Source organism: Prinia subflava, chromosome 2 (assembly GCF_021018805.1).
Source record: "Prinia subflava isolate CZ2003 ecotype Zambia chromosome 2, Cam_Psub_1.2, whole genome shotgun sequence".
Lineage (NCBI taxonomy): Eukaryota > Metazoa > Chordata > Aves > Passeriformes > Cisticolidae > Prinia > Prinia subflava.
The window spans coordinates 35,157,469-35,185,390 of record NC_086248.1 but is presented as its reverse complement, the minus strand read 5'-3'; the positions used below and the strand labels follow the sequence as shown (position 1 = coordinate 35,185,390).

The following is a 27,922-nucleotide window of genomic DNA, read 5'->3' as shown; positions in this document are numbered from 1 at the left end:
TTTTTAACAAGTTTTACTTACAGAAGAAGACAGAGATACTTTAATCAGCATTCCTCAATTTTTGTTTTCAAACACCCCTTTTCTTCTTTTTTACAAACAAACCAATCTACTGCAGCATTGGTGTTCTTTGTCCATATAAAATTTGTATTGCTAATGCAAACCTTTCCCTTCTGTTGGTGAAAGGAAGGTAAAAGAGTTGTTTCTCTCCAGCTCTGCCAAAGCAGTTGTTGCAACTCTCAAAGTCGGTCTGCAGGTGCAGCTCTGTCTGTTACTTGTTTGATGTTGATGGGGGAAGACCATTCTGTAAATTAACAACTTAGGGAGTAGTAGTGACAAATCCTCAGTGCCAGGACAGAACTCATGGTGTGTCAAGGGCAGTCGTCGTTTGTCTCCCTGTTCCACCACCCCTTACCTAATGCAGCTGTGTAGTCCAGAGCCTTTCGGGCACAGCACTTGAAGGGATGTGGAAATGAATGGGCTCTTTAACTTCCAACATACGGAATGTTTATCTTAATGCACCTTCTCCTTGAAATCTACAGGTGCAGTGGATGGAAGAGTTTCAGTGTTGAAAAAGAGTGTAGTGAGCTTTCCAGAAAAACATAGCAGGTTTATTCAAAACACTTACAGTCAGTTTAAAACAGCATTAAACAACCCAAACATGTTGATGTCAGAATTCCCAGTAATCTTAGAAAAATAATGATTTTTTTTGCCCTAATTTATAAGCAATCATTTTTTGATAAAGCATCAGCAATGTACATTTAGCATTTAATCTGATTTTATACTCATTAGCCTGTCTCTTACAACTATATTTTTAAACATAGCCTTCCGCTAGAAGAGGTATAATCACAGTTATCATAAAGCCAGGTTATGCTGTAAATTACCTGACTGTTTCCAAAGGATGCCAAAAGTGCTACAGGAGTCAATGCCGGTTATCTGGCATTTTCTTGGAATGTTGCTAATACAGAGTGATAAGCAGCAGTCCTGTGCTTTGTTCTTTGGAAAAGGTGTAAAATTGAGCATATTTATATGAAATACTGTCACAGATTGTGTTCCCACTCTAGATAAAGTCCCCAAACCATATTTAAGAGGGAAGAGTACTCAATTTGTTCAAGTTCATCAAAATCAAGTCAAACTTTCATTGCATCCTTTATTAATGGAAAATATAAATGTGCTCTTTCATTTTCAAAAGTAAAACAAAAACTTTTAAAAATTGCATATTAAATAGACTTTATGATTTTAATGGCACCGAGTTTAATCCAGCTCCTTCAGGCATTCATGTAGGTATGAGAAATATGACTAGAACCAAAGTAGAAATATTAGATTGAATATCTTAACCCTGAGTGGAGATCAAAGAAAGGAATATACATGTACAATAAATCCATTTCTAGAAGCTTGTTTACATCTGGAATCAGGTTCTTAACTCACTGTCTAAAGCAGCTAAAAGACTTTGACAATTTAGAATAGCCCATTTCAGTTTGTCACTGTTTATGATTGAGCAGTAAGTATTCACTGGAACTTTGCTTTTGAGACCTCAGTTTCAGGCACCTGCTGATCATGACCAAGAGAAGTCATGGATTCTGCCTCTTGCCCTGCACAGTGTTCCAGTGGCACCACCAGACTGAAGACTATGCAGGGGCTGGTCACTGCTGGCATGCAGCAACCTCACTGCTCATTCATTGTAGGGTGTAACAGAAGGGAACAGGTCTCTTACAGCTTCCTCAGCATCATCTCTTCTCCTCTATTCCTCCAAACAAAAAATCAAGTGTGCAACAATGTTACAGTCAACAATACAGAGATCAGGGTGAGACTTGCTTTGATAAGACTTCCAGAAGAAAATTTTATTCGACCTTCAACTGCTGGGTAAACTCTCTTCATTCTCTGGAGGTAGCGGGAAACAACGTCAATGTCAGGTTCACCTAAAGAAACAAACCAAGAGGTGTTCTCTGCCTCTGCCAAGCTCTTAACCAAAATGTAAGGACTTGCCTAAATTGTTTTCTATGGTTTGCGATTCTGAATCAGCACACATCACCTGTGGCAGTTTGTAGCCAGAATTTTTAGTAGCAACTTCTATTTTACAAACAAACAAACATTCTTTTTGTTTTGTCTGGCTTGTTTTATTTTGAATTTGTTACAATGGTATTTTCCAGTCAAGGAGTTTGAGATAGTCTCCTATCTGTTTGGGGTGTAGGGCTGTAGACCTGGTGAAGCTATCACTTACACTTTTTCAAATTTACTTTTTTCAGGAGAAGTTTCTAGTCTGGGCACTGCTTGTGTGCACACAAGGTGTTATGTGGGTTTTCTACAGTGGGAGACCCTTTTCAGTCACTGCTGCCAACCATGGAACAAGCCCCTTCTGATCCAAGCTCTTTGAATTCTAAAGTGTAACCCTCCATCTTAACAGTAATTACAGTTTTACTCTAATTATTCTGTTGTACTGAAAGACTTTACCAGAGTCTTACTGGTTATTCCCTTTCACTGTTGCTAATGATTTTTCTCAGTCTCACAGGAAGGCTGATGTTTTAAATCAGGTTTTGCTGAACTTGATTTAAAGCACCAGCCTTACCTGTGAGAATCAATTTTAAATTCAAACACCTGTAGAAACAAAAAATTCGCCCATAAAAAAGGTCCAAAATCAAAATTTTTGAGGTAAAATCATGCTTTCACCATGCACAAGCAGAATATACAAAATTAAAGTTCTGCAAAAATGAGATGGGCTCGCACAAGATGTTCTTTTTAAATACAGCACTACACCCCTTTTGTGTTTTCAGGAATAATGGATTTTAATCTCAATTTTTTTTTCAAGTTTCCCTTCATCCTGAAAGATGGAAAATGTCAATTGTACGAACGCAGACTTTCTAACACTTTGCATGCAGCTTTAGAGGACCTTAAGCCAGAGTTATAAGACCTCTCTTCCACCTCTGTGGAAGTGGTGTGGTGGTTGTAGCACTCTGCCTTCTCCTGCCTGCAGAACTCCCAGGGTCCCTGTTTTTTGCTGGGCAGGTTAATTCCCTTAGGTTGGCATCTTTCACCTCACCCTATGTTGTTCGCCTGAGCTGTATGTTGTTTAATAGTGGACGTGATTATTCTGTTTTTCCAAATACTTCTATACAGTGTAAATTTAGGGCCTATAGAAAATAGCACCTTTCTTTTTGATGCCCTGTTCAGCAATGAGTACAAGTGCAAGGCAGTGTAAGATGTACTCTCTGTGTACTTTACCACAATCTCAGAACTGCTCTCTGAGCACTGCTGAATTGATAAAGATGTTTCTCTTTGAAACTTTTGTGGTTTTAACTGAAAAAGAACAGAGTTGCTGCCTACAACCAAATCTAGCAATCCAGAGATGTCAGAGTAGAAGCAAATTTAATCAAGTAAAGGCAAAAAGTCTGAGGTTTGCACTGTAGAAAGATCTTTTAACTTTGGGGAATTGTTTGTCTGCTACCCTGCTAGTGCCCATACTTACCTGGGCTGTATCCTCCTTACCTTTACTGTATCCCAGATTTTTGTCTTTCAGCATACTGTAGCCATCTCCTCCAAATAACATATAGGATGGCAGAGTCACGTTGTATATTCCATCCATCTGCAGTGGGACATAGGCTGGGACTCGGCAGGCTGTGCAAAGCACTTCTAAACTAACAACTCTGCTTCCTGGAGCTCTGGAGAGATCATAGACCACGTGGATGCCTACAAAAATACACATTGGAATGCCACTTAGTGCAGTGCACGTTGAACACACAGGGCCAGAGGCAGCATTCTCCCTCATCTTCAGCTAGTTCTTTGCATTACTTTCTGTGACCGAGGGTCGTATTGTTCCGAATTACTCCAGTTAATGCCGTGTTCTTTGCACACTTACTCAACTTCTGTGCAAGAACACTCAAGAGAAATAAGAATTGCTCAACCACTGTCCCACCTCATTTACTTGTCTGTTCTCATCACTACTCCACAAAAGGAAATAGCTAGTCATGGGATTGGAATACTGCAAGATAAAAATACCTTCCCTTATTTCTGTAGTCATGTGTTTTCTCATTTCACTGGCCTGTTGGCTGAAATTACTTTTTTTAAGGCCTGCCAGCCAGCCTAACTTGGTAGCTATTCTGGATAATAGGCACTGTCCTGAAAAAGGAGAGCCAGACCAGGGCTGTAAGCTGCAGTGTCTCCTCACTGTAGGAGAAACAACATCTCTCATTGTGAGCCTTCCTTGATCAAGGCCAGGGCAGAGCCGGGCCCCCAGAGCAGCACTGCCAAGGTTCTGCAGATGAGGAAGCCACTAAAGGTCATTCAAAGCACTGAGGCTCTTCCAACCCTGGCGCTCTTCCTGCTCTGGATCTTCCATCCTGAACCCTTTCCAGAGCTACTGGTTTTCCTCTTTTTCTGTGAAGAGGCAGCAAGCAGAGCTTGTTCCTGTTTTGCTTTAGAGGTACCTAAGAACACGTGAACTTACTGGTGAAAGTGTGAGACACGAGTTGTGTCTGTGGCATGTGAGGGATCACAGCGTCAGGGTATGTGGGATGAGAGGCATGGAGGGAGGGAATGCTACAGCCCCTGCCCTTGAAGTTTAGTTCTTCTGCCAACTAAACAATAAAATCTGCACTAAATCACAGAGAGACCACGAATAAACATGACTATAGCCTAATACACATCTGGATAAACATATAGGCAGCTGCAATAAAAGATATGAGTAGATTTTTAGTATTAACTGTTCATCCGTAAAATATTTAGAAATTCACTGGAGGAATTCCGTAGCCCAGCTGGACAAACTAAAACTGTCATCAATCATTAGAGAATTGCACAAAATCATTTTGATAAACTGAAATTCAGAACAGCCATCCAGTTTGGTGTTTCAGGTAGGCTGCCAGTTAAGAACTAAAACCTGGAGTTTCTTGTAGCTATTTCTGTGTTATGGCTATACTAAATTATATTTTCCTCTAGTTAATTGCAGTGTTAAACTGATGCCAGTATGGGTTCAGGAAGCTTGGGAACACTGTCTCTGCTGAAGGGATGAGTGATGGTCTGTGTGCTGCAGTGGCTCAATTGAACATACATTGGATAATCAGCATCTGCTGCCTGGCTCGTGTGAGGCATAGGGTGAGGATGTATGGCCAGCTTGACATTCTCTTCTTAAAAAAAAAGCTTACAGATGGAATAAGGTCAGCAGGAGGGATGATTGTTTTGGAAAACTGAGAAGAGGAAAGAAGAAAATTTACCTCCAACCTGCAGCAGCTCTCCACTTCCTTTTCCATATCGCCTCACACTGTGCTCAAAAGCTTCTTTCAGTGTGGAGCCTTTTAATGTCACCATATCAAAACGACCTCCAAATGGCAAAACAGACAGCAAATCTTCCACAGTAATGCTACCTGAGGGAAAGAGACTTGGTTCACTTCTTGGTTTGGGATTTTTTGTTGTTGTTGGAGGGTTTTTTTTGTTTCTTTTTGCTGTTGTTTACAGAATTATTTTAGCATTGTTTAACATCAAGTTTTTGACAAGGAACATGGCAAATACAGTTTAAGAAAATGAGGGCTGGTAGGGGTGAGAATCACGTGTATTGTCCCAAAGAACCTGCATCTTTTATCATCCAGCTCTGCTATTAGAACAGAGCTACTAAAAGACATGACAAACCCATAACCTAAGATGAAGAAACACAGCTTTTCATACTGCATCAGGTGCTTTTTGCAGTTGATTAAGGTTTACTCACGTAGTCCTACAGAAAGCTTTAAGTAAACTGAGAAGGCTGTTTGTTTTCAGATTGCATTTATGGGGTATCAGGATAATAAAAACTAAAACCTTAACATTCAGAAAAATCTGGAATTTACTTACTCTACAGCAGACTACAGAAGGCTCACAGCAACCATACCAGATGACCCTGTACCGCAGGAGACCTTTCTTTGTTCCAAGGCAGCAAGGAGAGAGGGAAATTATAAAAAGCATTGTGTACAAACAATGCTAGAGACTTCTGTCAATGTCAGCCTGAGTGCAGTTGTGCTCAAATGATGGACAACCATTTGTAAAAGTTGGAAATCACTTCTAAACACTCTGCAAACCCCATCAAAACAAGCCCATACCTAACACTGTATTCAGGCTGGCATAATTGATTCCTTCTTTCTGATCAAGTTGTCCTTCAGCTGGTAACTTTACATACCATTAGTGCTCTGCTCATCAATGGGTGACCGTATCCCACCTCCATTCAGGATGCACATCGAAACATGGTTCCATGTCTTCTTATCTGGAAGCCCAACATTCTCATAAAGCTACAAAAAAAAAAGTTTGATCAGACTTTATCTTCACTTATTACAGGCTCTGGAAATTTACACCAAATACAATCTGAGACTCAAAAGAGACAGAAAGGTTTTAATTTTTTTTAATTAAAAAACATCAAAAAAGTGGTTTGCTTTTTAAAATTCTTAACATGAAAAATATTTGCCTTTTACTGTAATGAACTCTCGGGCTCTGCCCTAGTCCATGTGTCTATGGCATGGCCAAGGCAGGCCAGCTGAATAAAGGAAAAGTGATTTTTTTATTTCAATGGCTGATAAAGACAAATTATTTAAGTATATGTGGAGAACTGAGAAGTGAAGAGGACCTTAAGTACTGTTGCTCATTAAAATCTCTTAGGGAAAGTAAGTAATTTTGCAAGGAATTAACTTTTTTCATCTTCTGTATGGTTGGTTTTCAGTACTTTGGAATGCTCTTGGGTAAGTAGAAAGATGTGGAACAGTGGAAGAACAGGGAACAGGCATACCAGATCAAAAAGTCTATTCTGCAGAGCAATGTGTCCCCAACAGTTCAGTGGCAAGGCTCTGACAAAACGCATGAACAGGACAATATTTGCTTGTGACATCCTTACTAGTAAAGAAAATGGAGACCAGATATTTGCTTAGTTGCATAAGGATGAGAAGCCTCCAGTGTTCACCCTCAGAAATAAGCAAGTGGTATAAGAAAAGGCTGAAATTACTTAGGATAATAGAAAGGATGGATTGGTTTCCATACAGGAATGACTATAGTCATAACTCTCCAGTCTCACAGAGAGAAGTACACAAGCACATGACAGAAGCCTATAAAATGAAGAAGGGCATGTGGTGGCTGGGTAGGAATTTGTGTCTTTTCTCATTTCAATAATAAAAACCCTGAAAGATTCAGAGAGGGGTGACAAGGATGGTCAAAGACACAAAAAACTTCTGAATGTAGAATGATGATGCAGACTTGGACTGTCTGACCTGGTTAAGAGATAAGGGAAGGAATTATTCAAGAAGGCTATAAAATCATGAGTGGTGTGATGGTGGATGGGGAGCAAGTGCTCCAGAGCAAGGACCACTTGACCTCCAGCAGTTATGCAGGCAGTGGGCTTGTAGCAACAAGGCTACACACTGACAAGCCCAAGGTGTCTGCAGGATGTGCAGGTCCGTGGTGGAACGCCCTGCCACCAGCTGCTGGGAAGGCTGGAGGCAGGCAAAGGGCAGTGGAGCTGCTCTGCAGGAGCTAATCCCCACTGTCTCCCTCCCCTGCTCCCCCTCTCTCCCTGTTGTTTCTTGCCCTCCCCACATGTTCCAGTTGAGCCAGTAAGTATCAAGAGACTACTTCTGCCTTGGGAATGCCTGAGCTGCAAGCTGGTGGGAGACCTGGGCAGATCCGAGTACAGCAACTCCACAGGCTTGTCCAAGAGTATGCTCGTCCCCTACTGTCCCCACTCTGTCATTCTTGGAGACAAAACTTTGGGATGAATGACCCTGACATCTGTTCCAGGTGGGTCACTTCTCTGCCTGCACCCCTGTGTGAAGTGTTTGTGACCTCTGACTTGCAGCTGTGTAAATGCTTTGTGCCTCCAGCTTAGTCATCAGAGTTATGCCCTGCGGCCAGATCTATGCTTAGGTTTGTAACTCATAATCAAAGGATTGCAACTTCCCAGCCCTGAGCTGAGGCAGCGTAAAAGAGGAGCTCACACAGTGCTGTTATCAATTTTGCAGTCTTTTCACATCTGACCCTTTAAAGTCCTTTGTAAAATGCCATCTAGGCCTGTCAACGTTTTATTCTGAGAATTTGGGCTACTGGTTGAGATACATCACTGAACTAAATGGGCCTCTGTTTTGACCCAGCACAAACATTCTATCAGTCTTCTGCAATTCTCAATCTCTCCATTTCTCAGGACAACTCTAAATATTAAAGCTTGTGGAACAAGCAGGTCTATTTCTTACCTCTATACCTCTCACCACATGTCAACAGACAGGAAAGCAAGTATAGAACTGGTAAGGCAATGTGAAGAGAAATCTGTGTATCTACTGAGGATGACAGGTGATTGTCCAGAGACATTGATTGAACCCCCTAAGAAAAAATGTATGGCAAGAAAATCTACAGACTTCTGAAAGATCACAGGGTTACTTTCTTTAAGCTTGGAAAGTGCCAAAGCATTTGTTCACATTTTTGCAAATAAAGATATTAAAATGTCCAGCAGAAAAAAGGTGCAAGATACTGCAATTCTAGGAGATGTGTATGCAGAATTCCCAGACATTAATCTGATTTGAAAATGAGCCCATGAACTAGAGAATTATTTTAGTGACTACAATAAGAGCAATACCATGGACTAGATAAATAGCTTTGGGGACATAACTAAGTGAAAACTCATTATTATTAATCGTCCCATAAAGGGAAAGTTAATTTTCTGGAAACAGTCACATTAGTGAATGTTTTCCCTGAAATGCTTAAATGAAATGGTGCTGCTGCAGGGCAGTAAAACAGTCAAACTCAGGAAGTTTAAAAACTGGAAGTGACTTCTTGTAAAAAGACTTTTCTGGAGTTATGTGACTGTTAAAGCCCAGTAGTGCCTGTCAGAACACAGCAGGGGCTGGTGGCTCCTGGGCTGGGGTGTTCTGTGCCCAGCTGGGTGTGTGGCCTTTCCCACCCCCTCCTTGCTTCAGCTGGCACCTTTTATGCTCTTCAGGGGGACAATTCTTGTCAGTAGCTTGACAGAAAGTGACCCAGATTTGTTTTCTGTGCCAGTGCACGGAACTGACAGCAAAGTCCAGTGAGTATGAGAGGACGGAGGGCAAGTGCTGTGAGCAGGGGCCAGTAGCAGGAGAGGGGCAGGGGAGCTGAGCTCTGCTCCTTGCTGGCTCTTAGATCACACTGCCATGTCCCTTAAAGGTGCAGCCTCAAAGACAGCTGTGAAAAAAACTGTTCTCTCTATGAGGCTATGCACAAAGAATAAACTGCTGCTTACTCTCTACAGCAACATTCCTTATAGCCTCGCTTCTGCCAGGTCTTTCTAGGGACACACTGGATATTGCACTGTTGAAAAGCAGGCACAGAGCCCATATGCTGATAATTTGGATCTGGATAGCTCTGGAGTATATAGATACAATTACCACCTGTAGTGGTGAACACATCTTACCACAGCATCACAAAGCAAATTTCCCATGTTACATTCTTGGAAACGGCACGCTTGGCTTGTACCATTCAGGTAAACACTAGTTTTTCCAATCTCTTCAGAATAATTCCCCAGGTTTTCTCTCCATTTTTCCACTTCTTCCTTAATGTGCTCATCTGTAAAGTAATATAAAAGTGTAAAATAACACCATACATATCTCATATTAATGACACTTCAGTGAAAACAAACCTTAGGGAAAGAAAAAGATGTTCATGATTCTAAAAGGTTGCACTTTTCCTAAAGGCTTCTCAAGCAACATGGTGACTATATTCACTTCAAAAAAAGACTTTAAGGGGAGAAGGCAGGACAGGACAATCAAGGGAATAAGCCCACAGCAAGGTTACCTCCTCTGTACTTTTGCCCAGTCCTGTTCTAACCCCTGGCTGACGGGGTTTCTGGTACCTACCTTGACAGGTGATAGAACTTTTAAAATACAAGTGAGATTGGTCTTGGACATAACTTTTTTTTTTTCTGTTTGTAATTTCCTCCCTTTAATGTTGTGCTAAAAGGAAAAATAGCTCAAATATCAATGTCAAGGAATAAACCCTTTATAGAAATTAATTCTCTATGCTCATCTGTCTCGCTGGTGAAAATTTAATTATTTCTTATAAAAACAAAGATACTTGTATATGCAGACAGATGTTGCAACTCTTTTATATCAGCTACTAGTTTTAATCAATTTGCTCACGCCTGTCAGCAAGAATAACATTTATAAAACTGTATCTGAACCAACAATCTATCTGAATTTTAAGTTTTACTGACTTTAGAGGGAGAATGTAAAGTTTCATTACATCATCTCACTACAGTAACAGCTCACTGAGAATAACACAGTAAATATCTATGAACAAATAATCTTTAAAGGACTCATTTTATAAATACTCAGGTAGAACTTAGTCTGATAAAAGCTCAGAAGTTCATACAGCAAACACTGGAGAAGAAACAGAGATCAGAAACCAGCCCTGGGTAATTACAGAACTGACAAAAAAACAGTTAACAGAGCTCACATGAAGTTACAAACAAATGACAGAGACTCTCCTCCTCCCACATCTTTAAATGTTTCAGAGTTAAAATATTGAACACAAGTCAGCACTGCATACAAGAACTCATGGGTTTGTATATTATATTTGCACGTTGGCAGAGTAGTTGGCAGGGTACTTCAAGTTTTTCCTGTTCCAAGTGGAACATTTCCACTTTCCTATATTGCTCTAAACTCTGTTCTGAAGAACCCAGCCTCTGGCAAAACTGTAAATTAGCCCTCATAATCTTTTGAATCACAATTACAGGACTAGCTGAAACAGGTTCTCCAAAGTGGTAAGGTATTGTATCACCTGAATTCTTACAAAAGAACTTTCAGGGATTTAAAATAGATAAAAAACACACTCTGAATGCATGCATATTCAACTGTAACAGAGGCTGAACCCTACAAAGAAGGAACAGCAAGCTCAGAAAAAAAGCTGAGTTCTTATTCAGACATTGTATTTAATGTGACAAGACTTGAACTGTAGCAGAGTGCTGCAGGCAAACTCAAATGCCAAGTCCACATACCTTCAGGAATACTGCTGTCCAGCAGAATGGGGTTTCCAACTGCTTCGACTACATTTCCTTTCTTGTCAAATGTAACGTTTAAGTAACCAAGATATTTTCCATAAGCGTAAGCTTGTACAACTGGCACCTTCCTCCCATCATCCGAGTCAACCATGAATGGATAGGGGCCAGCTGGCTGTTCAGTGGAGGGTGGGGTGCCTGCACAGAACAAGCATGAAAAGCAGGTCTTCAGCTCGTGTGACCTTCAAGGAGTTACTACAGTGACATTTCAAATGTTTCTCAGCCTTAAAAAACTCAGATAGGATAGAAACAGCCATGACTGTATTGGACAAGCAGCACATATTTGATTGTTCAGTTATGTCATAAGAGACAATGTTGTTTTGAGGACATGAACTCAAATAACCACCACAGTGTTTTTTAAATTATGACAGCACACTCCACCATAACATCACGTCACAACAGCAACAAAACAACTTTTAATTCCAATTATTCCAGTCTAAACCCCTCAGTAATGCAAACATACCAGCCTCTTTATTGTTGAGCCTTCCTACTACATTATCCTGCATCAGATAGAAAATAAGAATCTTAGTAAAACATACATCAGGCTTCTTGATCTGAAAAAGTCTAATGCATTTTTACTGTTAATAAGCAGATATACCTACAAACACTTCTGTGAATTTGCACATAAAGCCAGCTGAATTTTTTTCACAATGCCAAACAGCCTCCAAAATTTCAGAGAAATTGCAAACCCTCTGCTAAAACAGGCTTCATTAGCATTTAAGTTGCGTGGTCATGGATTTAAAACTCCTATCAACCTGCAAAGTTTGAAAGGTGACTACAGGTAGGACTTGGAAACAGATTGAGGCAAGGCACTGGCAGAAAAAAAGAAAGAGACAGTTCAGTTGGCATAGGTTAGCTACCACAGGATTTAGAAGCCACACAGGGGCAGAAAGCGGCAAAGAAAACTGGAAGTGCACAGCATAGCTCTTGCCTCAAAGGTACCAGCCTTCTCTGTGCCCCCTTGATGTTATCTGAGTAGTGACATTATCTGACTAGTACCTCTCCCTGCTGTTATTCCTGTCAGTATTTCTGCCCCACTGTCAGACCAAGGCCGGGCAGCTCCAAGAGCCAGGGTGGCAGAGCTCCCTCAGAGCCTGCTCCTCACTCCTGTCCCAAAGGCGGTGGCATTTCCCATCCGCGTGTTGGTGAGCCCGGGGCTGCTGGCAAGGCAGGGGCACGGGGTGCAGAGGACGTGCATCCAGAGGAAAACAGCCTCTTCACTTCCACTGTTTACAGAACAACTTGTTTCCTTCCATTTACAGTTGTTTATGTAATATTAAATCCTAGGATAAGCAGCATTAAAAATATTCCTTCTAGAACGCCAATACAATTCATATTCCTCTCTAATCTCTCCTGTTTCTCCAGGGAGAAGAGCTGCAACAAACTACAAACTGAACCAAACTCACCACAGAACTAGCCTTTCTACTTTCAGCCAGGCCAACAGAGTTGGTTTCTTGGAATGCCATTTAACTATTCATTTATTTGGGGAAGAATTTAAAAATCCTGTAGCTAATGAGGACTCTCTAGGATTTATGCACATAAAAGTGGCTTTGGGGTTTTCTGAACTGGCAGAGGAATCAGTTTTAATTTCTTCTCCTTCTTTAGTCCTCAAATGAACACAGCATTAGAAAAATAAAATTATTCTTTCTAGGCATTATTTTAGTTTATATCAGGTTTGTGTAAAGTGCTTGTCCAGAATCTTACTAATTTCTTTCTTTCTAACGGAATACTTTCTGATACACATACTCCCTTTCAGGATTAATTAGCACGATGACATCTTTCCCTTGTAAGATAGATGTGTTCCTTCTGAAATGCAAAGACTGTTTGGTGCATCTTACCCCAAAGAGCACAGCACTAGAATTCATGCTCAGTCAAGGCATGAGATGCTGTTTCATTACAAATGCACAAACTCATACTGGGTGACTGAAGAACATGTAACACTTTTCTATTTCTTACCCCATTTTAGCCAACACACTGCATTTTCAGAACATCAGTTCTGACGAAAACCAGGAATTAAACTGCTCTAACCCAAAACTACCACTGCCATTTGAATCAGTTCTGCAAACCAAATGCACACCTGATCAAGTCAGGACAATATTTGCCTTATAACCTGTGGATAAACCAGAGATTGGCAAGTATCTTAGAGACAGGCTGGACAGTCCAAGACAAAACCCTTACACTGAGATTTCTCTGTGGAGGTATTTTCATGGGCAGTATGTCTCTAAACCTCCATGACAGAACAGGCTGAACAGCTCATATATCTCCACCTAGACTAAGCTGAAACATTCTCCCAGACTCTGCTGCCAGCTATTGATTACACCTCTTGATTTAAATGAGAGCTTATAAGATTAATATATGCATTGAGACATGCACAAAGACATTTCAAATCAGATGTTTTACTCTGCAGTGAAATCACAGATGTGGCTGCTTCTCTAGGAGTGCTGACTGATGGCTTTGACTCAGCAGAGCATGGTTCACAAATGCACTCACGATGCTTCTGAATGGGTGAGCATGTGCTTCACAGTACTTGGGATAAAAATTACATGCTCAGACCACATTCTGTCAAAAAGCATATTTTGATTAAATAAATAGATATCATTGATGTATCTACCCCAGACATTACTTTTTTTCTTTTTCTCACCTTGCCAATATTAATTTAAAAAGTAAGACAGCTTTGTTTTACCAAAATGGTAGAGCCCTTGGAAAAGGTACCAGAAGTCATTCCCAGCTGAGATTTTTAACCTGAAAGTTGCAGTCTCCTGCAGTATGCTCTCTCTGGCCTTTTGAATCCTGGACAGCTTCAAATGGGGAATGGTGGAACAGCTTGACATAGTCTAGTCTGACAGCAGCGTACTCTCTGGGAGTGTGCTTGCAAACTCCTGCAGATCTAGATAAGATATAAACTCAGATGTCTCAGCTCCTTCAGCATTCCACATCATGATTCTAAATTGTGACATATGGTGCCTCTTTGGATCACACCCAAAAAGGTGGCACAAACTCTCTAGAGGCATTGGCCAACAAGACTGTGCAAGAGAATATGGATTCCACTGTGTAAATCCACAATGAATGCACACTTGGAATATGAAATCCATCCTTGTTTTTCCCATCTCAAAAAGAATTCAATAAAAGTGCAGGCTACACCCCAAGACAAGACCAAGGTCTCTGCGGCTTGTGCAGGTCAGTGTGGGAATGCCCTTCTATAGGTGTTGTGGAAGTTGAAGATAGTCAGCAGGAGATGGAGCAGTAAATATCAAGAGACCAATTCTGGCCTGGGGGGTCCCTGAGGTGCAGGCTGGTGGGAAACATGGGCAGACCTGAGTGAAGTGTCTCCACAGGCTCATCCAGTCGCTTCAACCATCCCTCTTGGTCACTTTTAGACACATGGTATTGGGATGGTCCATCCTGTTGTTCCAGTTTGGGTGCTTCTCTGCTGCACTCCTATGCAAAGTGTTTGTAAGCTCTGATGTAAGTGCTCTGTGCCTCCAGATTAGTCATCAAAGTTATTCCCTGAGGCCAAATTCAAGAGATATCCTGATCTGCTCAAGGTATAACTGTGGCATGCAATTCTTTCTTTTTAACAAGTGAGATAACAAAAGGTGAGAGCCCAGATAAGACAAAAAAGGCATGAGAAAGAGAGAGGAGATGAATAGGGAGAGGAGAGGATGATGACACAGTGCAAACCTTTTAAGTGGTCACGTTCCTAGGGTAGGGTACATAATGTTATCCCTGTGACTAGGATTAATGGGAAACTTTTCTGAAAATTACAGCAAGTTCCCATTATAGTCCAACAAGTTATTAAAGTTTCTACTAAATTTAAAGAACTTAAACATTTCAATCAAACAGAAGAACAAAACAGCCTCTTTTTTACTTGTGTCCTCATGCTCTGGGAAAGGTAACAGCACTGGGGAAGCTGCTGATGATAAGTATTATTTTAAAGTAACACTACTGCAGGAGAAAACACATAAGTAATGTTTCACTCTGGAATGACATCTGCCTCTAGAGAAAAGAAGAATAAAGTCAGAGATTAAAAGAGGGATTGAAATAAACAGATGAAACTTGAGGAAAGTATTTTAATGGCAGGCTAAATGGTGACCTATGAGTATAGAATCAGATTACCGAGAAAATCAAAAGCAGTAGCAGTTTTGAAGTCTTCTATGATTGATGGTTTTGGTTAAGTCACATACATATTTAAAAGTAGATAACCAATTTACTCTTTTATAGCTTGAAAGAAGTACAGAATGTTTAGCAGTAATCTACTGGTATTACTGCCTTTGTTCCCGTTCCCTACTTTATATAGGTTACCTTGAACATCCACAGCATTATGGAATGATGAGTTGTGGATGAATGATGAATTATGGAACAGTGAGTTGTGGTAGTTGGTGTGCCGAGGCTGTTTTGAATTGGTTTCTTCCATGGAAGTCATGGACTTGTACCAGCTATGAACCTGGCTGAGTGCAGCCAGCAGTAAACTGTATTGGTGAAAGTTCTCTGAGTTTAAAGACAAAGAGCTTCAGCTTTGCTTTAGAAGCAACATTTTAGTAAGAAGTAAAATACCTGTATATAGAAATGTGTTTGTATGTCCTCCAATCACAACATCCACTCCTTTCACCTTTTTGGCAATATTTTTGTCCACGGTAAAACCAGAATGTCCTAGTGCAATTATTTTGTTCACTCCCATAGCAGTAAGTTTATTCACTTGCAGTTGCAATGCTTCAATTTCATCTTCAAAGGTTACATCATCCCCTTAAAAAAAGAAAATAATTTACTTACAAAGTACCTTAATTACTAGTTAAAAATAAAGTAGTTGACATCAGATATTAGTTTATATAATTAAAAGGACTTTGAATGGTGGTGCCTTTCAAATATCCTTGGTTGGTTCAAGCCCTTGAGCTGAGTCAGTGTTCTTCAGTCTCTCAGGAGCACCTGTGTGCTTAGACTAATACAACATTTCTGCAATAAGCTGTATGTTCTTGCCTAGACTAGAAAAAGTTATAACTCCATAAGAAAATTCAGGGACATCAATAGTAGGATCAAAAATTGAATGGCTTTTATTTTTTAACTAGAGAAAGGAAACTAAATGCGTTGGTGTTTGCATTCTATTACAAAGTTTCTTTTTTCTTTCCCAAGAAGAAAAATGTATTTCTTCGAGACTGTCTATTTTCTCCCAAGTTAATTCTCCCTTTTTACTGCATGCTCATCTTGTTCTTTCCTTTATCCCCCCTCCCCAAGGCTTTAAACAGCAGCTTCTTCAACATCCTCCATTAAACTCTTCTGGGAATCGTCTTTTTATACAAATTATCTGACCTAATGTAAACACTCTCAGTAATACCAACACAGCACAGCACACATCTGAGATACATCCTGAAACAACAGCATAAGTAACATAAAGTCTGCAAAGGAGAAACCTTGCGTGGACAAGGATGTTGGGAAACTGACAACCTTTCCGCGAGTTTTCTGTGTCTGCTGAAGTTAACGTAACAGTTACATGAACACTAGAGTAACAGGCGTTTTTATCCTGGACACAGTGGTTTGGTTGCACAAAAGGACTTCCTATGTAAGAGGATAATTTCTCTGACAAAGTTTTAAGAACAGAGTTTAAGGACAGATTCAACCAACCAGAAATTTAAACTTTCTGGTGAAGACAATCAAGTGACTTTTCTACCAATTCCTCCTCTACCTAATTCTTCTCCTTCCTGCAGAATTCTGTGATCAAATAATTTTGAAATATGCCCTTAAAGTAAAAAGATTCACGTTATTTCATAACAACGGGAGGAGTGAAACGAATTCACAATCCACTGCAAAATGTTTCAGGAAATGAGGAGGAAGCTGCTACAATAGGAGAGATAAAAGAGGGTTCAGCACCACACCCATTCAGTAGTTCTGCTAGTGCCAGAGGGAATCTCTGTATTGCACATTGCAGAGTGAATTGTGCACTGCATCCCCACATATTCTTCCTGTGGACCTCTTCTCAGAATCAAACAGTCAGAAGTTAATTGAGGTTGGAAGAGATCTCCAGGAGCCATGTAGTCCAAAACCCACCCCAAACAGGATCTGAAAATCAAATGAGGATGCTCGGGTCTAGTCTGAGCTTGCTGAAATTCTAGTCTCTCTGGACAACCTGTTTAATGGCTTAACCATGCTTAACCATGACAAATTTTTTCCTTAAGTCCCACCACACTTTTCTTTGTTACTGCTTCAGCCCATTGTTTCTTGTCATTTCTCTTCCCCTCTGGGAAGTGTCTGTCCCTGTCTTCTCTATAAATTCCCTTACACCAGTGGAAGACTGCACTCGGTTCCCTCTTAGTCTTCCTCCCCAGGCTGAAGGAAGCCACTGTCTTCAGCCCCTCTTTGCACATCCTTGCATTTGACAGCAGCAGGGCCTGCTGCAGAGTTGCTGGTAGAAAGGGAAGTGCAAGAATTGGTCCCTGAGCAGAGGCTCTTCACGTACTCCTCTCACCACCATGGACTGCTGGCACCCCAATGGTGTGGGAGCAGTTCTGCAAAGAGAGCTCAGCTCTTGAAACAAAGAGCAGGAAGGAGCCACTGACAAGCTGTGCCAGCATGCAGGTGCCTGTGGGCTAGCTTCTCCCATGGCCAGCAGCCAGGTGGCCCATGACAACCAAACTCTCCCCATCAGCACCTGCTCTGTTATCCTTTTATGCCACTGCAGCCTACAAATGTGCCCTACACTGAAGACACATTATTATTAGTCTTCAGCCCACAGAACCATAGAATCCTTTAGGCTGGGAAATGGCTCTAAGTTCACAGAGTCCAACCACTAACCCAGCACTGACCAGTCCCACTAAACTGTGTCCCTACGTGCCACATCTACATCTCCAGGGATGGTGACTCCAGCACTTCCCTGGGCAGTCTGTTCCAGGGCTTCACAACCCTTTCCAATAAGAATTTTTTTCCCAAAAATCCAATGTAACCCTCCCCTGGCAAAACTTTGAGAGCATTTCCTCTTGACCTGTCACTTGTTACTTAGGAGAGGGACACTGTTCCCCACCTTGCTACACTCTTCTTTCAGGTAGTTGTAGATAAAAGGCATCAAAACAAACCAATCCACTTTCATGAGGGGAAAAAAAATGCCCATCCCTTGCAGGTTAGCCCATTCCTCTCCCAGGACTGTTATGTCAGGACAGGCAGATACCAGAGCTCGGGTGGATCGTCCCACTGCCAATCCACCCACCTGCTGGTCTCCTGTTGTCTGCCTTGCCCTCAGAAAGGGAATTCTGCTCAGGGCTGCAGGGGCTTCTTTCACCCCTTCTCCGTGGCCTAGCCATGGCATTGCACACAGCTTTGCATCCCAGCCATCTGAGCACTGCACGTAGCTGAGATGAAATGGGCCAGCAGGTTTGAAAGTTATACAGTGGGGAACTGTAAAAGCAATTACACAGTGTTCAATTCTCTAAAAAACCAGGCAAAAAGCAATATACTGCTTAGCACTCATCTGGCCATTTTTCAAAACAATCTGAGTCAAAATGACTAACTTGTTGCTCATGTCCATATTTCACTTCTCTTTTAAGGTATTAAGCTGATTTGGCATCTTCTCTTTTTAGACAAGGTAGAGTTTCAGAAAAAACAGCCAAACTGCTACAACCGAACCAGGAAAAGAACTGTCTGCCTGTTAAAAATATTATGCAAGATAGCCAGAATAAAGTGGAATAAATACAATTTGAAATTCCATTTTAGAAAACTCTGCTAAGTTGATAGATTTAGTAAACATTTTGCTGCCTGTAGGGTTACAGAGTAAGTAGGTTTGGGTTTACACCTTATACAAAAATACAGTGGACCAAACAACATTACAGAACTAAAGCAAGTGGGCTGGAACCATCAAATACTAAAAAGATGGCCTTGTGATTATCTGTTCAAAGTAAATACACAGATAACTGTGTCTGTGTGCCAAGTTATGAGCAACTCTTGCAGGACATGGAAAAACCTGCTGGGCATTCAGCTGTACATAGCAAAACAAAGAACTCCAGAAAAACTGCCAATTGTCTGTAATCTATAAATGTGTTCCCCATCCCTATGGTTTCCAAACAGTGACATTAACAGTACCTTCAGCAGGAATTAGTTAGTCCCTCCAGTGGAAACACTGAGATTTAAGGATTTATACTCTGTTCAAATCTTTTGATAACGTTTTATAAGCAGACTATGAAAAGTACAAGTTGTAATTTCATAGTTGTGTGGAAGTTATTGAGATTTAACAACAGAAGAAATCACACTCACAAAATACTTCCACAGAAGGCAGTAATGTAGGAATTCACAATTCAGCACTCTCAAGCTTCCTGTTTGCCCTGAGAATGCCCTAAGAGCGTAGAGCATGCCAAAGCACACAGAGGCAGAGAGAATGGAATCATCTGGAAGAAATGTGTAGAGATAAGCAAGGTGCTGAATTTAAAATTCGCAAGGTCCCTTATTAATTGAATATAAGGAACTAGGTTGATAATTACTTAGCCACCGACTCATGTCTGCCATGATTTTACCAGTCTGAAGGATTGCTAGGTCATGGGCAATATGTAGTCACTGAGTTATATGAACGTGTCCTGGTTCACATTTTCAAAGCTTCTAAATGTTCCTCCACACACTGAGAAGGAAAAGCACAAAACTGTAAAAACTCTGAACACTCTAAATGTTGCTGTTAGAATATGCTCTGCTTTTCCTCAGTTTCACTGTGGGATATCCTTCCTTAGGCACACTTCAGCTCCATCTATGGAGCTAACAAACTTCCAATTTGACACTGCTTTTTTATCTAGCTCTGGTCTCTTACAATGTCTTAGCAGACTGAGGCACTGGATATGATGTCTAGATGTTACTGGGAATGTATTCAAGTGCTTCACAAAAATCACTCCAGCACTATCTGGACTTTCACTTTTATCAGTTTGCAAGGAAGTTACTTTGATGACCTTGCTGCCCCAACACAGGTGTTTGGAAGAAGAGTGGCAGCAGATTCCATTAATCCCTAATGGAGGACAATATTGACTGTCATTATTCAAACTTAGCATGACATCTTATGATATCTGCCCTCAGGCACAGGTAAAATTCCATTGCCTACACAAAATACAGATCAATTTTCTTTTTTTGTTGGGGAGAAAAAAAAGACAGGAATTCAAAACCACATTACTGAGAAACAGAAATGAGATCAGAAAGTCTATTGAGATTTTAGATGTCCATTTCTTGACAGTTTAAACATTCGAATTAAAAAACACTGAAGGAACAGTTTTATATTCCAATAAGTCCTCCAAGTATTGAGGAAAGCAATGCACTATTTCTGTATTACCAAGCAACAGAAAGAGAAATAATAATATGAAGTCCCTTTTCAATGTGAAAGTGTTTCAAAGCAGTGCTTAGAATATCCCTAACTGCAAAACCCAAGGAAGAAACTCTGTTTTTGTTACACGTACGCTGAACTCTGAGCAGGCAGTGACTCATATCTCCTACAGCTGATTTAAATGTGTTTCTCATTCCAGTGGGCCACTTTATTTTACTAAAAAAACCAGACCCAAACAAAACCCTCATCAAACCAAACCCCCTGAAACGCTGGAAAAAACAGAAATTGAGAAGCCTTTTTCCTCATCAATTCTAATTTTACTCATGAGTGAAGCAATTGTGGTAAAAGCTGAATGGATGTTCCTTCTGTAGTCTAATTTCTGCAAATATTTTGAGAGGCTAAAAACATCTTGGGCAACTTTTGCTTCAAAAACAAGCACGAACCTCTCCTTTTTTTGGGGCATGGAAGCATCCAAGAACAAAATTTCAACACACAGAGAAATGTTACACTTCAAGCTAGAGACAAGCTGTATTCATGTTTTAACTTTCATTTAAACGGATAAATAAAAAAAATATGTCATGTAATAAAACTTTAAAAGCCCAAGCAAGAATAAAAATCCCAATGTCCCCTGAGCTCTCCTGCAATCTCACTGACTTTCTGGTATTCTTAGGTATGGTCCAGGTCTGTATCAAAGAGGGTTTTAATGTTAGCAAGCCTTTTAAAGGTTAAAAATCAGACAAAGATGAGTAATACAATAAATACTGATAAAACAACAGACTTCTCACTTTTCAGCTGAAAACCTTCATCTTTGGATTTAAAAAGTAGGCAAATAACAAAATAGTAACAAAGGACATGAACATACATACTAAAGAAAACATACCTGGCTGTGAAAGAAAAGAAGTTTCATTCGTAGTATAGCCAACAATTCCAACTGCTTCTGAGTCAAAATGAACTATTTTAAAAGGATGAACATATTTCATCATTTCATTTGCTAATGGAGTTTTCCCTTTAATATTTGCACTCAGGACTGTAAAATTCGCATTTTTAAGAAGAGGATCCAATAATCCACTCACACCTTCATCAAACTCATGGTTACCCAAAGCCTGTCAAAAGCAAGAAGAAAATGTGAGACCCTACCTCAAATATTCAGTGTAAATGGTGTCATAAGTTATATACATGGTATGTTTGAGAAAATAAAGTCTACATTCTATGAAAGAAAACCCTAACCCTAATGTGTCTAAACCAACACATTCCTGTTTCTCATGAACACAGAAGTTGTTGGGTCATTTTTCTTTTTAGAGGTAGGTTTTTGTTTTTCAGACTCTCTTACATGAGTACAGATGTGAAAGTCAAAATCCAAAACCTATCTGTTTGTGACCATGTACCAGAACAAAACATACTCATTTTACATCCTGTAGCTCTAAAAAAGAGGATTAACAATAACCATAAAGGAAAACATATATTTTGTGTACGGAAAATACATTGTTTGAATACTGAAGAAAACAAATATTGTCATTAATATTTAGCATTTTCTTTAAATAAAAAGTGCATTTTAAGAGCTTCGTGCTTGGACTACAGTTTTTCAAACATGTTGCACTTAGTAAAGATTCTTTTGTGCTGTAACACGCAAGAAGAAAATATAATTTTCTGTCCACCATCAATATCATTACTTGCATATGGAAGAGCCAATGTTTATCAGTTAGGAAGAATCCCCAGAGCCAATCCACAGTGGGTGGGTGTGCACTTAACACGGTGAAGCGCCAAGACTGCCACACTAAATGAGCAGTCCAGTTTGTTTATTAGCAAGGTATTAGCCAGATGAGAATGTTTGGTTTTTCCAGGCTGGTTAAGCAGATGCAAAAGGGACTTACCTTGAGGGAAATTTCACCTACCTGCCCTTTTTTCATGCTTGCCTAAATTGCCACATGCCTGTGCCTGCAAGTTTGGTAATAAGCCAGCAACACCTCCATAGATGGCATTTTGCAGAAGCACAATGCACACAAGGACTTTGTAGCATATTTAGGTGTTAGGGAAGGTGAAGGTGGATGCAAGAACCACAATAATTGTGTAACCTGGTACATAATAAATTCATATGAGGTTTCAGGTTGCAGCTGGAACAAAGCATGCAAGAGGTATCAAAGCCAATGGGCCAACTCTTCCAGGCAAAATTGTGCTCTTAATTTCATTCTGAGATTAAGTGGGGAAAACTCCATTCATCATCTCAGAAGGTTTATGTACCCTTCTTTTCTAGTTAAACAACTCACACAACCAGCTGAGTTTGGTCCAACTTTTATTCTCCAAATGGGTGTATTAACCCTGATCACGTTTGAAACCAAGCAGGACCTTGAAGGCACCGCAGATTTGGGAGCTCAGTATTTCAGTCAATTGATTGGCAGTGTCTTTCTTTTGGGATAGACAAAGATCCCTGACTCCTTTTATCCTCACAGGCAGGTAGTCAATGGCTCGGTGGAAATTTCAGGATATCAGCAGTAACTTGCATTAGAAATCAGCTGCTCCTGCTGACACTGGTGAGAACTCTACTCACACCCCTGGGAAGGAGCCAAATTGTTTGTATGCTGCTGCAGCACTTTTCCAAAAGAACCAAGAGCTATCTTTAAAAAAATCCTGACTTGGGAAGACACAATGCACTCCAACTATGTTCCATTTCTAACTGTATTCTAATTCCAATCTATTTTGCTGAAAAAAAGCACAGTAATAAAGAGGAAAAAAAACCCCACATTCATCTTGATGTCACCTGGATGTTCTGAAAAGATATCTATGGACTGGTATAGAGTATATCAGAATGGTAAAAAGCTCTTTCCTTTTGGCTAGTGCACATGTCTTCTGTTCTTCCTACATATGCAATTAAATCCCAACAAAAAGGCTTGCAAACGAATTAAGAAATTGAATGGGATATAGCTGCCACCAGCTTGCTGGGGGGAAAAAACCCAAAGTCCTAATCCAACCAACCAGTTAGGAAAGATTGTTTCTCTTGGCTTTGTGTCTTGCATTTGGATTATTTCATATCCATTAGGACACTAGCTTTAATCAAAACTTTTCCCATGGTGTGGTGGCTACAAAGTGGGCAATGAGAAATCAGTGGTTGCTAATAATACAGCTTCACTTTTGATGCTACTCCTCCTCTGAGGAGGAAGATGTGGACCATTTTGGGTTCCCATACTCTACCTACCTGCCCTTGCACCCAGAGCTCCTGGGACTCTGTACATGTGCACTATCCCTTCACCAAACCAGAGTAAGTCACAAGGGGGAAGAAACAGCAATATTCAAGCACACAGCATGTGATTATATAATCCTCTTTTTCACAAGCAGCATGTCTAAACATATTTTAAAAATCGGGATACAAATTAACAGAAAGATGCAATTTAAAGCTAGAAGATTTCTATCACCTTTCCAATTACTGCCTTTGAGGTATTTAAATTGGTTTTTAGTCTTAATTACACAAAAAAAAACCAAACCAAAAACAAAACCAAACTAAAACAAAACAAGCTAGTGCCATGAAGATTTTTGGAAGGCAATCAAACAGGAGAAAACAGACTGGAGATGATAACAGGTATAAATGAGAAAAACGTAAACTTAAAAAAGGAAATTTCTCTCATTTGTGGAGAAAACCTCTAATGTTTCCAGGCTGTCCTAAATCCTCCTATGGCTCCTGCCTGCATCCTGTAGCAACTTCAATGACTCATGTTTTCTCCTTCATCCTGTTTGTAATCTTAGTGCTGTGGTTCACTTCTAAATATTTCAGTAATCCCCACCCCTTCTGTCAGAGACGTGACCTCCCAAATTTTGCCTGAAGAAACGCTAGCTCACCCTTCTCCTCAGTGCGACTCTCACCTTGCTCCCTGTGCCCCCACCCAGCCGCCATCCCCACTGCACGGACCCCTCACGGTCCACATACAGAAGAACAGGAACAGATGCTGCAGCAAAGCCCGACACTCGGCATCTCTTCCTTAGGCTCTTTGGCAGCAGAGAAAGACTGAGAAGCCACAGAAAGTTTAGCACCTACCTAGTGACCTTCTATTCAAATTGTAATAAGCAGCACCTCTACAGAGAGCAAGCAGCTACTTCGCCTCAAGCATTCACATCTGGCACAAGCCTCTGGATACCAGGTGCAGGGTGGGTTTATTTTTAAAGTTTATTCTGACAAAAAAGCTCATGGTATCTCTGAAAGCAGGTGCTTCCTACATAGCTTGTTTCTAAAACTGAACAGTACTCCAACACTGCCTGAAAAAATTTCCCCTTGTGAGGTAATCAGGTATAGGTTCTTAGGCTGCCCATGAACCAGTTATACCAGCAAGCACAAGACTGAAAAATGACAGACAGCAGAGAGCTTTATGAAGAAAGGTAGGTAGGTAGGTAGGTAGGAAAAAACACCTCGAGCTATTTCTGCAGTGCAGAATTCCAAGGAGCTGCCCAGCTCTCAGTGAGGACGAGTCCTGAATGCACACACTCCTCTCCATCACCACTGGGAGGAAAGATCCTGTTAGTGTTGGTTTCACAATTAGAAAACAGTTCACTGGGGCATGTGAAGAGGGAGCAGTATCCCTCACAGACCTGTCTGTTTGGTGCTTAGGCTAAGAAAGCACACTGGGTCATGACTTTCCCTTCCACTGCTGTCCTGAGGCAGAGGGTGAAGGTGAAGCCTTCACACAGGTGAAGCCATTCTTACCTGGAAAGGAAAGCACAGTCCTTTCCAGACAAAGCAAAAAAGATGAAGACAGAGAATGTGATATGCTCTGAGGATTTTCCCGTCAAGCTGAGAGTTGGGATGAAATAAATACCCAGTCACTCTCACAACAGCAGTCATGCTCAAACGTGACTTTAATCTATCTCCTTCCTGGGGTTGTACTCAAGCACAATAAGTCACTGCCCTAAGACAAAAGATTTAAGGACATGGAGTGACAATCTCAGCCACAAAAAATACCTTCCCCTCAGCACTTGCACGGCCGAAAGAGACAGAATAAAGGTGTACGATTAGCACAGTCTCAGAGACCTTCCTCACCACGGCACTGTTGTTGTCTCCGGGCTGTTTGTACACAGCCCCTTATATACCCTGCCACGACCACAGCTCTGAGGGGACTGGACACAACCAAGGTGGGATTGGTGAAAACTAAACCCCTCCACCCTTTGAAACAACACTGCAAACGTGTGCTATCTGTCCCCTCCCGCAGGACTGAAGCAGGTCAGGCTGCGAGCTCAGGCAGAGTTAACTACTCTGTCGCAGACCAGACTCTTCTCCCGGCTTCTGTTGGGGTCATTTCCACGGCTTGCCAACCCCTCTCCATCAGGGCCCGTCCGACCCCTTGCCTGCCCCCAGCCCCTGCCTCTGCCAAGAAGAGTTCCACTGCATCTCTCTGTGTAGCCTTGCCATCATCTCCCGGTTTCTGGCTACCCGTGGGCTGCCAGCTCTAATTCGGCCGGGAGCCCATCACCCAGCCCATCACCTCCCTTCTCGCCTGCCTCCCAGCTGCCTTTGGCCTCGGTTTTAGCATTACCTGCAGCCTTTTCTGATGCAACTTTACGCACTGAAGGAGGCAGCAAAGAGAAAAACCGGCAGCGGGCGAGGAAAGGCAGGAACAGACCCAGCACCCTAAGGGAGAGAGGGAGGGCAAGACCCCACGGGCCCCTCGCCGCCCCCGGCCCGCTTTACCATGGCATCGTAGCGCAGGAGGTTCATGAAGTGGACCGCCTCCCGGCCCTTGAAGCGGGAGAACCACACGGTGCCCTGGTACTGGTCCCCGGCGTCCAGCAGCAGCACATTGCGGTGCGCGGCCCGCGCCGCCGCCACCCGCGCCGCTCTCCGCGCCACGCCGCCGAAGCATCCCCGCGCTGCGGCCGCGCAGCGCCGCGGGCCTGCGCCCTGCGCCTCCACCCGCCCGTGCACGTCGTTGGTGTGCAGCAGGGTCAGCCGCAGCTCCGCCGCCGCCGCCGCGCACAGCCACAGCCACGGCCACAGGCGCGGCCCCGCCATCCCGCCCCGCGCCGGGGCTGCCTGCGGCGGGGAGGAGGGCAGGGAGCGGCGCGGCGGGGCGGGCGAGGCTCCGCGCACACCGCACAGGCTGCGCGCCGCCCCGGGCAGCCCCGGCCGGAGCCGCCCGCCGCAGGTGCTCCGCGTGTGCCCCGCAGCGCCCAGGGGGCCGCCCGGGCTGCCGGCTGCGCCCTCAGCGCGCCTCGCTGCTCGCTCGCTGCCCGCCCGTCCCCGGCGCTCTCCGAGCTCCAGGCAATGTCCTGCGCACGTCCCAGTCCCTGTTGTCCCACCGATGTCCTTCGCCCGAAGGCAGCTGCTGTCGGGTTGGAGAAGGGCTTTCAGCCGGCTACTGGAGGTCAAACGGGATGAAAATCCAGCCAGCAGGGAAAGGACAAACTCCAATGCTCACAGGAAGCCTTGGTGAATGTTTAGTACGCTGAAAGGAATTTCCAAGCCTTCACATGGAAGTGTTTGCCTCTCTCCTCCTCTTTCTCCAATGACGCTTAAAATAAAGACTGCTATTTCAGCGGTAAAAAGAGTTACACTACTTTAAGGGTTGATTTAATTATAACTCTAGTGGTTTTAGTGTATATTCATGAATTGCTTTCAAGATTTTCCTTCCGTGGCTAAATGCAAAGCTCTTTAGTTGTGGTTTGGCAAATGCAGGGTGAGGGGGAAGTCTGCCAATGCCTTAAATAAACAGCTTGTTAGGGGTACAGCATGGAGTGACCATCTCTTGGGAAAATCAGACTGACTGGGGGTCCTACCTGCTCTTTTAATTCATGCACTCACAGTGCAAATCCACATTTTCCGCTATTAAACAACATAATTATCTGGAGAAAGAAATTTTTCGAAGTCGTGGTTCTGTCACGTCCATATACTTCCTTGGAACTTCTGGACAATCACACACTGTAAGTGGTGACAGGTCACTTTTCCCCTTAAAAACACGAGCTTCCCCACTGTGCAGAGAAGTGGTGGTTTCTTACAGCATTACAGGAGCTGAACTGGCTGCTGTCTCCTTTCTGCTGGATGAAGTCATGCCCCAGTTTCCTGGGCACCCGAAGTCCACGGAACAGAATCTGGATTCATTTGGTTGGTTTGTTTCCTCATATGGCTGGAAAGTGAATGAACTTGTATTTTCTTCCATGATGGCTATGCTCCGCTGTCCCCGTGCTCCCCTACATGACTTGAATTAAAACAGCTTGTGTGGTATCTTGTTATTGCCCTGGTGACTGCACTGTGCACTGCCCACCTCCCCACAGGGCAATCCTTAATGGCGTGAGCTGCATGCGACAAAAATCTGGAGTTGTGCTTCCTCCCCTCCTTCTCACATCCTCTTTGGCTATGCTTTCTTCCTCAGCTGGCCTCTGCTGGCAGCCTGGCTGGGATTCAGTTCAAAGCCAGGACACATTCAGGTCTCCACAAAGAGGTGACTACATGTGCCCTATTTCACTTAAACTTTCAGTGTGGCCAGTGGAAATCTGTTTGGGACAGTCGTGGGCAGTTGTAGAGGGATCTGGTCACACTGAAGTAGACCCACCAGCTGGGATTCATCACTCAAACAACGGTGCTGGTTTTGCTTGGTGTTCTCCAGGTTTCCCTCTGGTAAGGAGGCTCTTGTGTAGGCCTTGTGCCATACCTGCCA

The 27,922-nt window shown here is 42.3% G+C and overlaps 1 protein-coding gene across 1 annotated transcript; it reads right to left on the bottom strand.

Annotated features, from left to right (window-relative positions):
* Positions 1 to 120: 120 nt before the first annotated feature.
* NT5E (5'-nucleotidase ecto) lies at positions 121 to 26,590 on the bottom strand. The gene is made up of 9 exons (XM_063389592.1): positions 25,960 to 26,590; positions 21,172 to 21,394; positions 15,572 to 15,760; positions 10,958 to 11,155; positions 9,377 to 9,528; positions 6,134 to 6,242; positions 5,202 to 5,351; positions 3,481 to 3,681; positions 121 to 1,916 (listed from the first exon to the last, which is right to left on the bottom strand). Exons 1-9 carry the CDS (start codon positions 26,278 to 26,280, stop codon positions 1,759 to 1,761), a joined length of 1,701 nt encoding a protein of 566 aa, XP_063245662.1. The 5' UTR covers positions 26,281 to 26,590; the 3' UTR covers positions 121 to 1,758.
* Between the last annotated feature and the right edge of the window lie 1,332 nt (positions 26,591 to 27,922).

Excerpts from the sequence above, each read along its gene's own strand:
- NT5E (XM_063389592.1), bottom strand. The coding sequence starts at position 26,280 with ATGGCGGGGCCGCGCCTGTGGCCGTGGCTGTGGCTGTGCGCGGCGGCG. Across the intron at positions 21,395-25,959 it reads TCCTGCGCTACGATGCCATG|GCTTTGGGTAACCATGAGTT; the intron begins GTAAAGCGGGCC and ends TGCTTTTGACAG. Across the intron at positions 3,682-5,201 it reads AGAGCTGCTGCAGGTTGGAG|GCATCCACGTGGTCTATGAT; the intron begins GTAAATTTTCTT and ends GTATTTTTGTAG.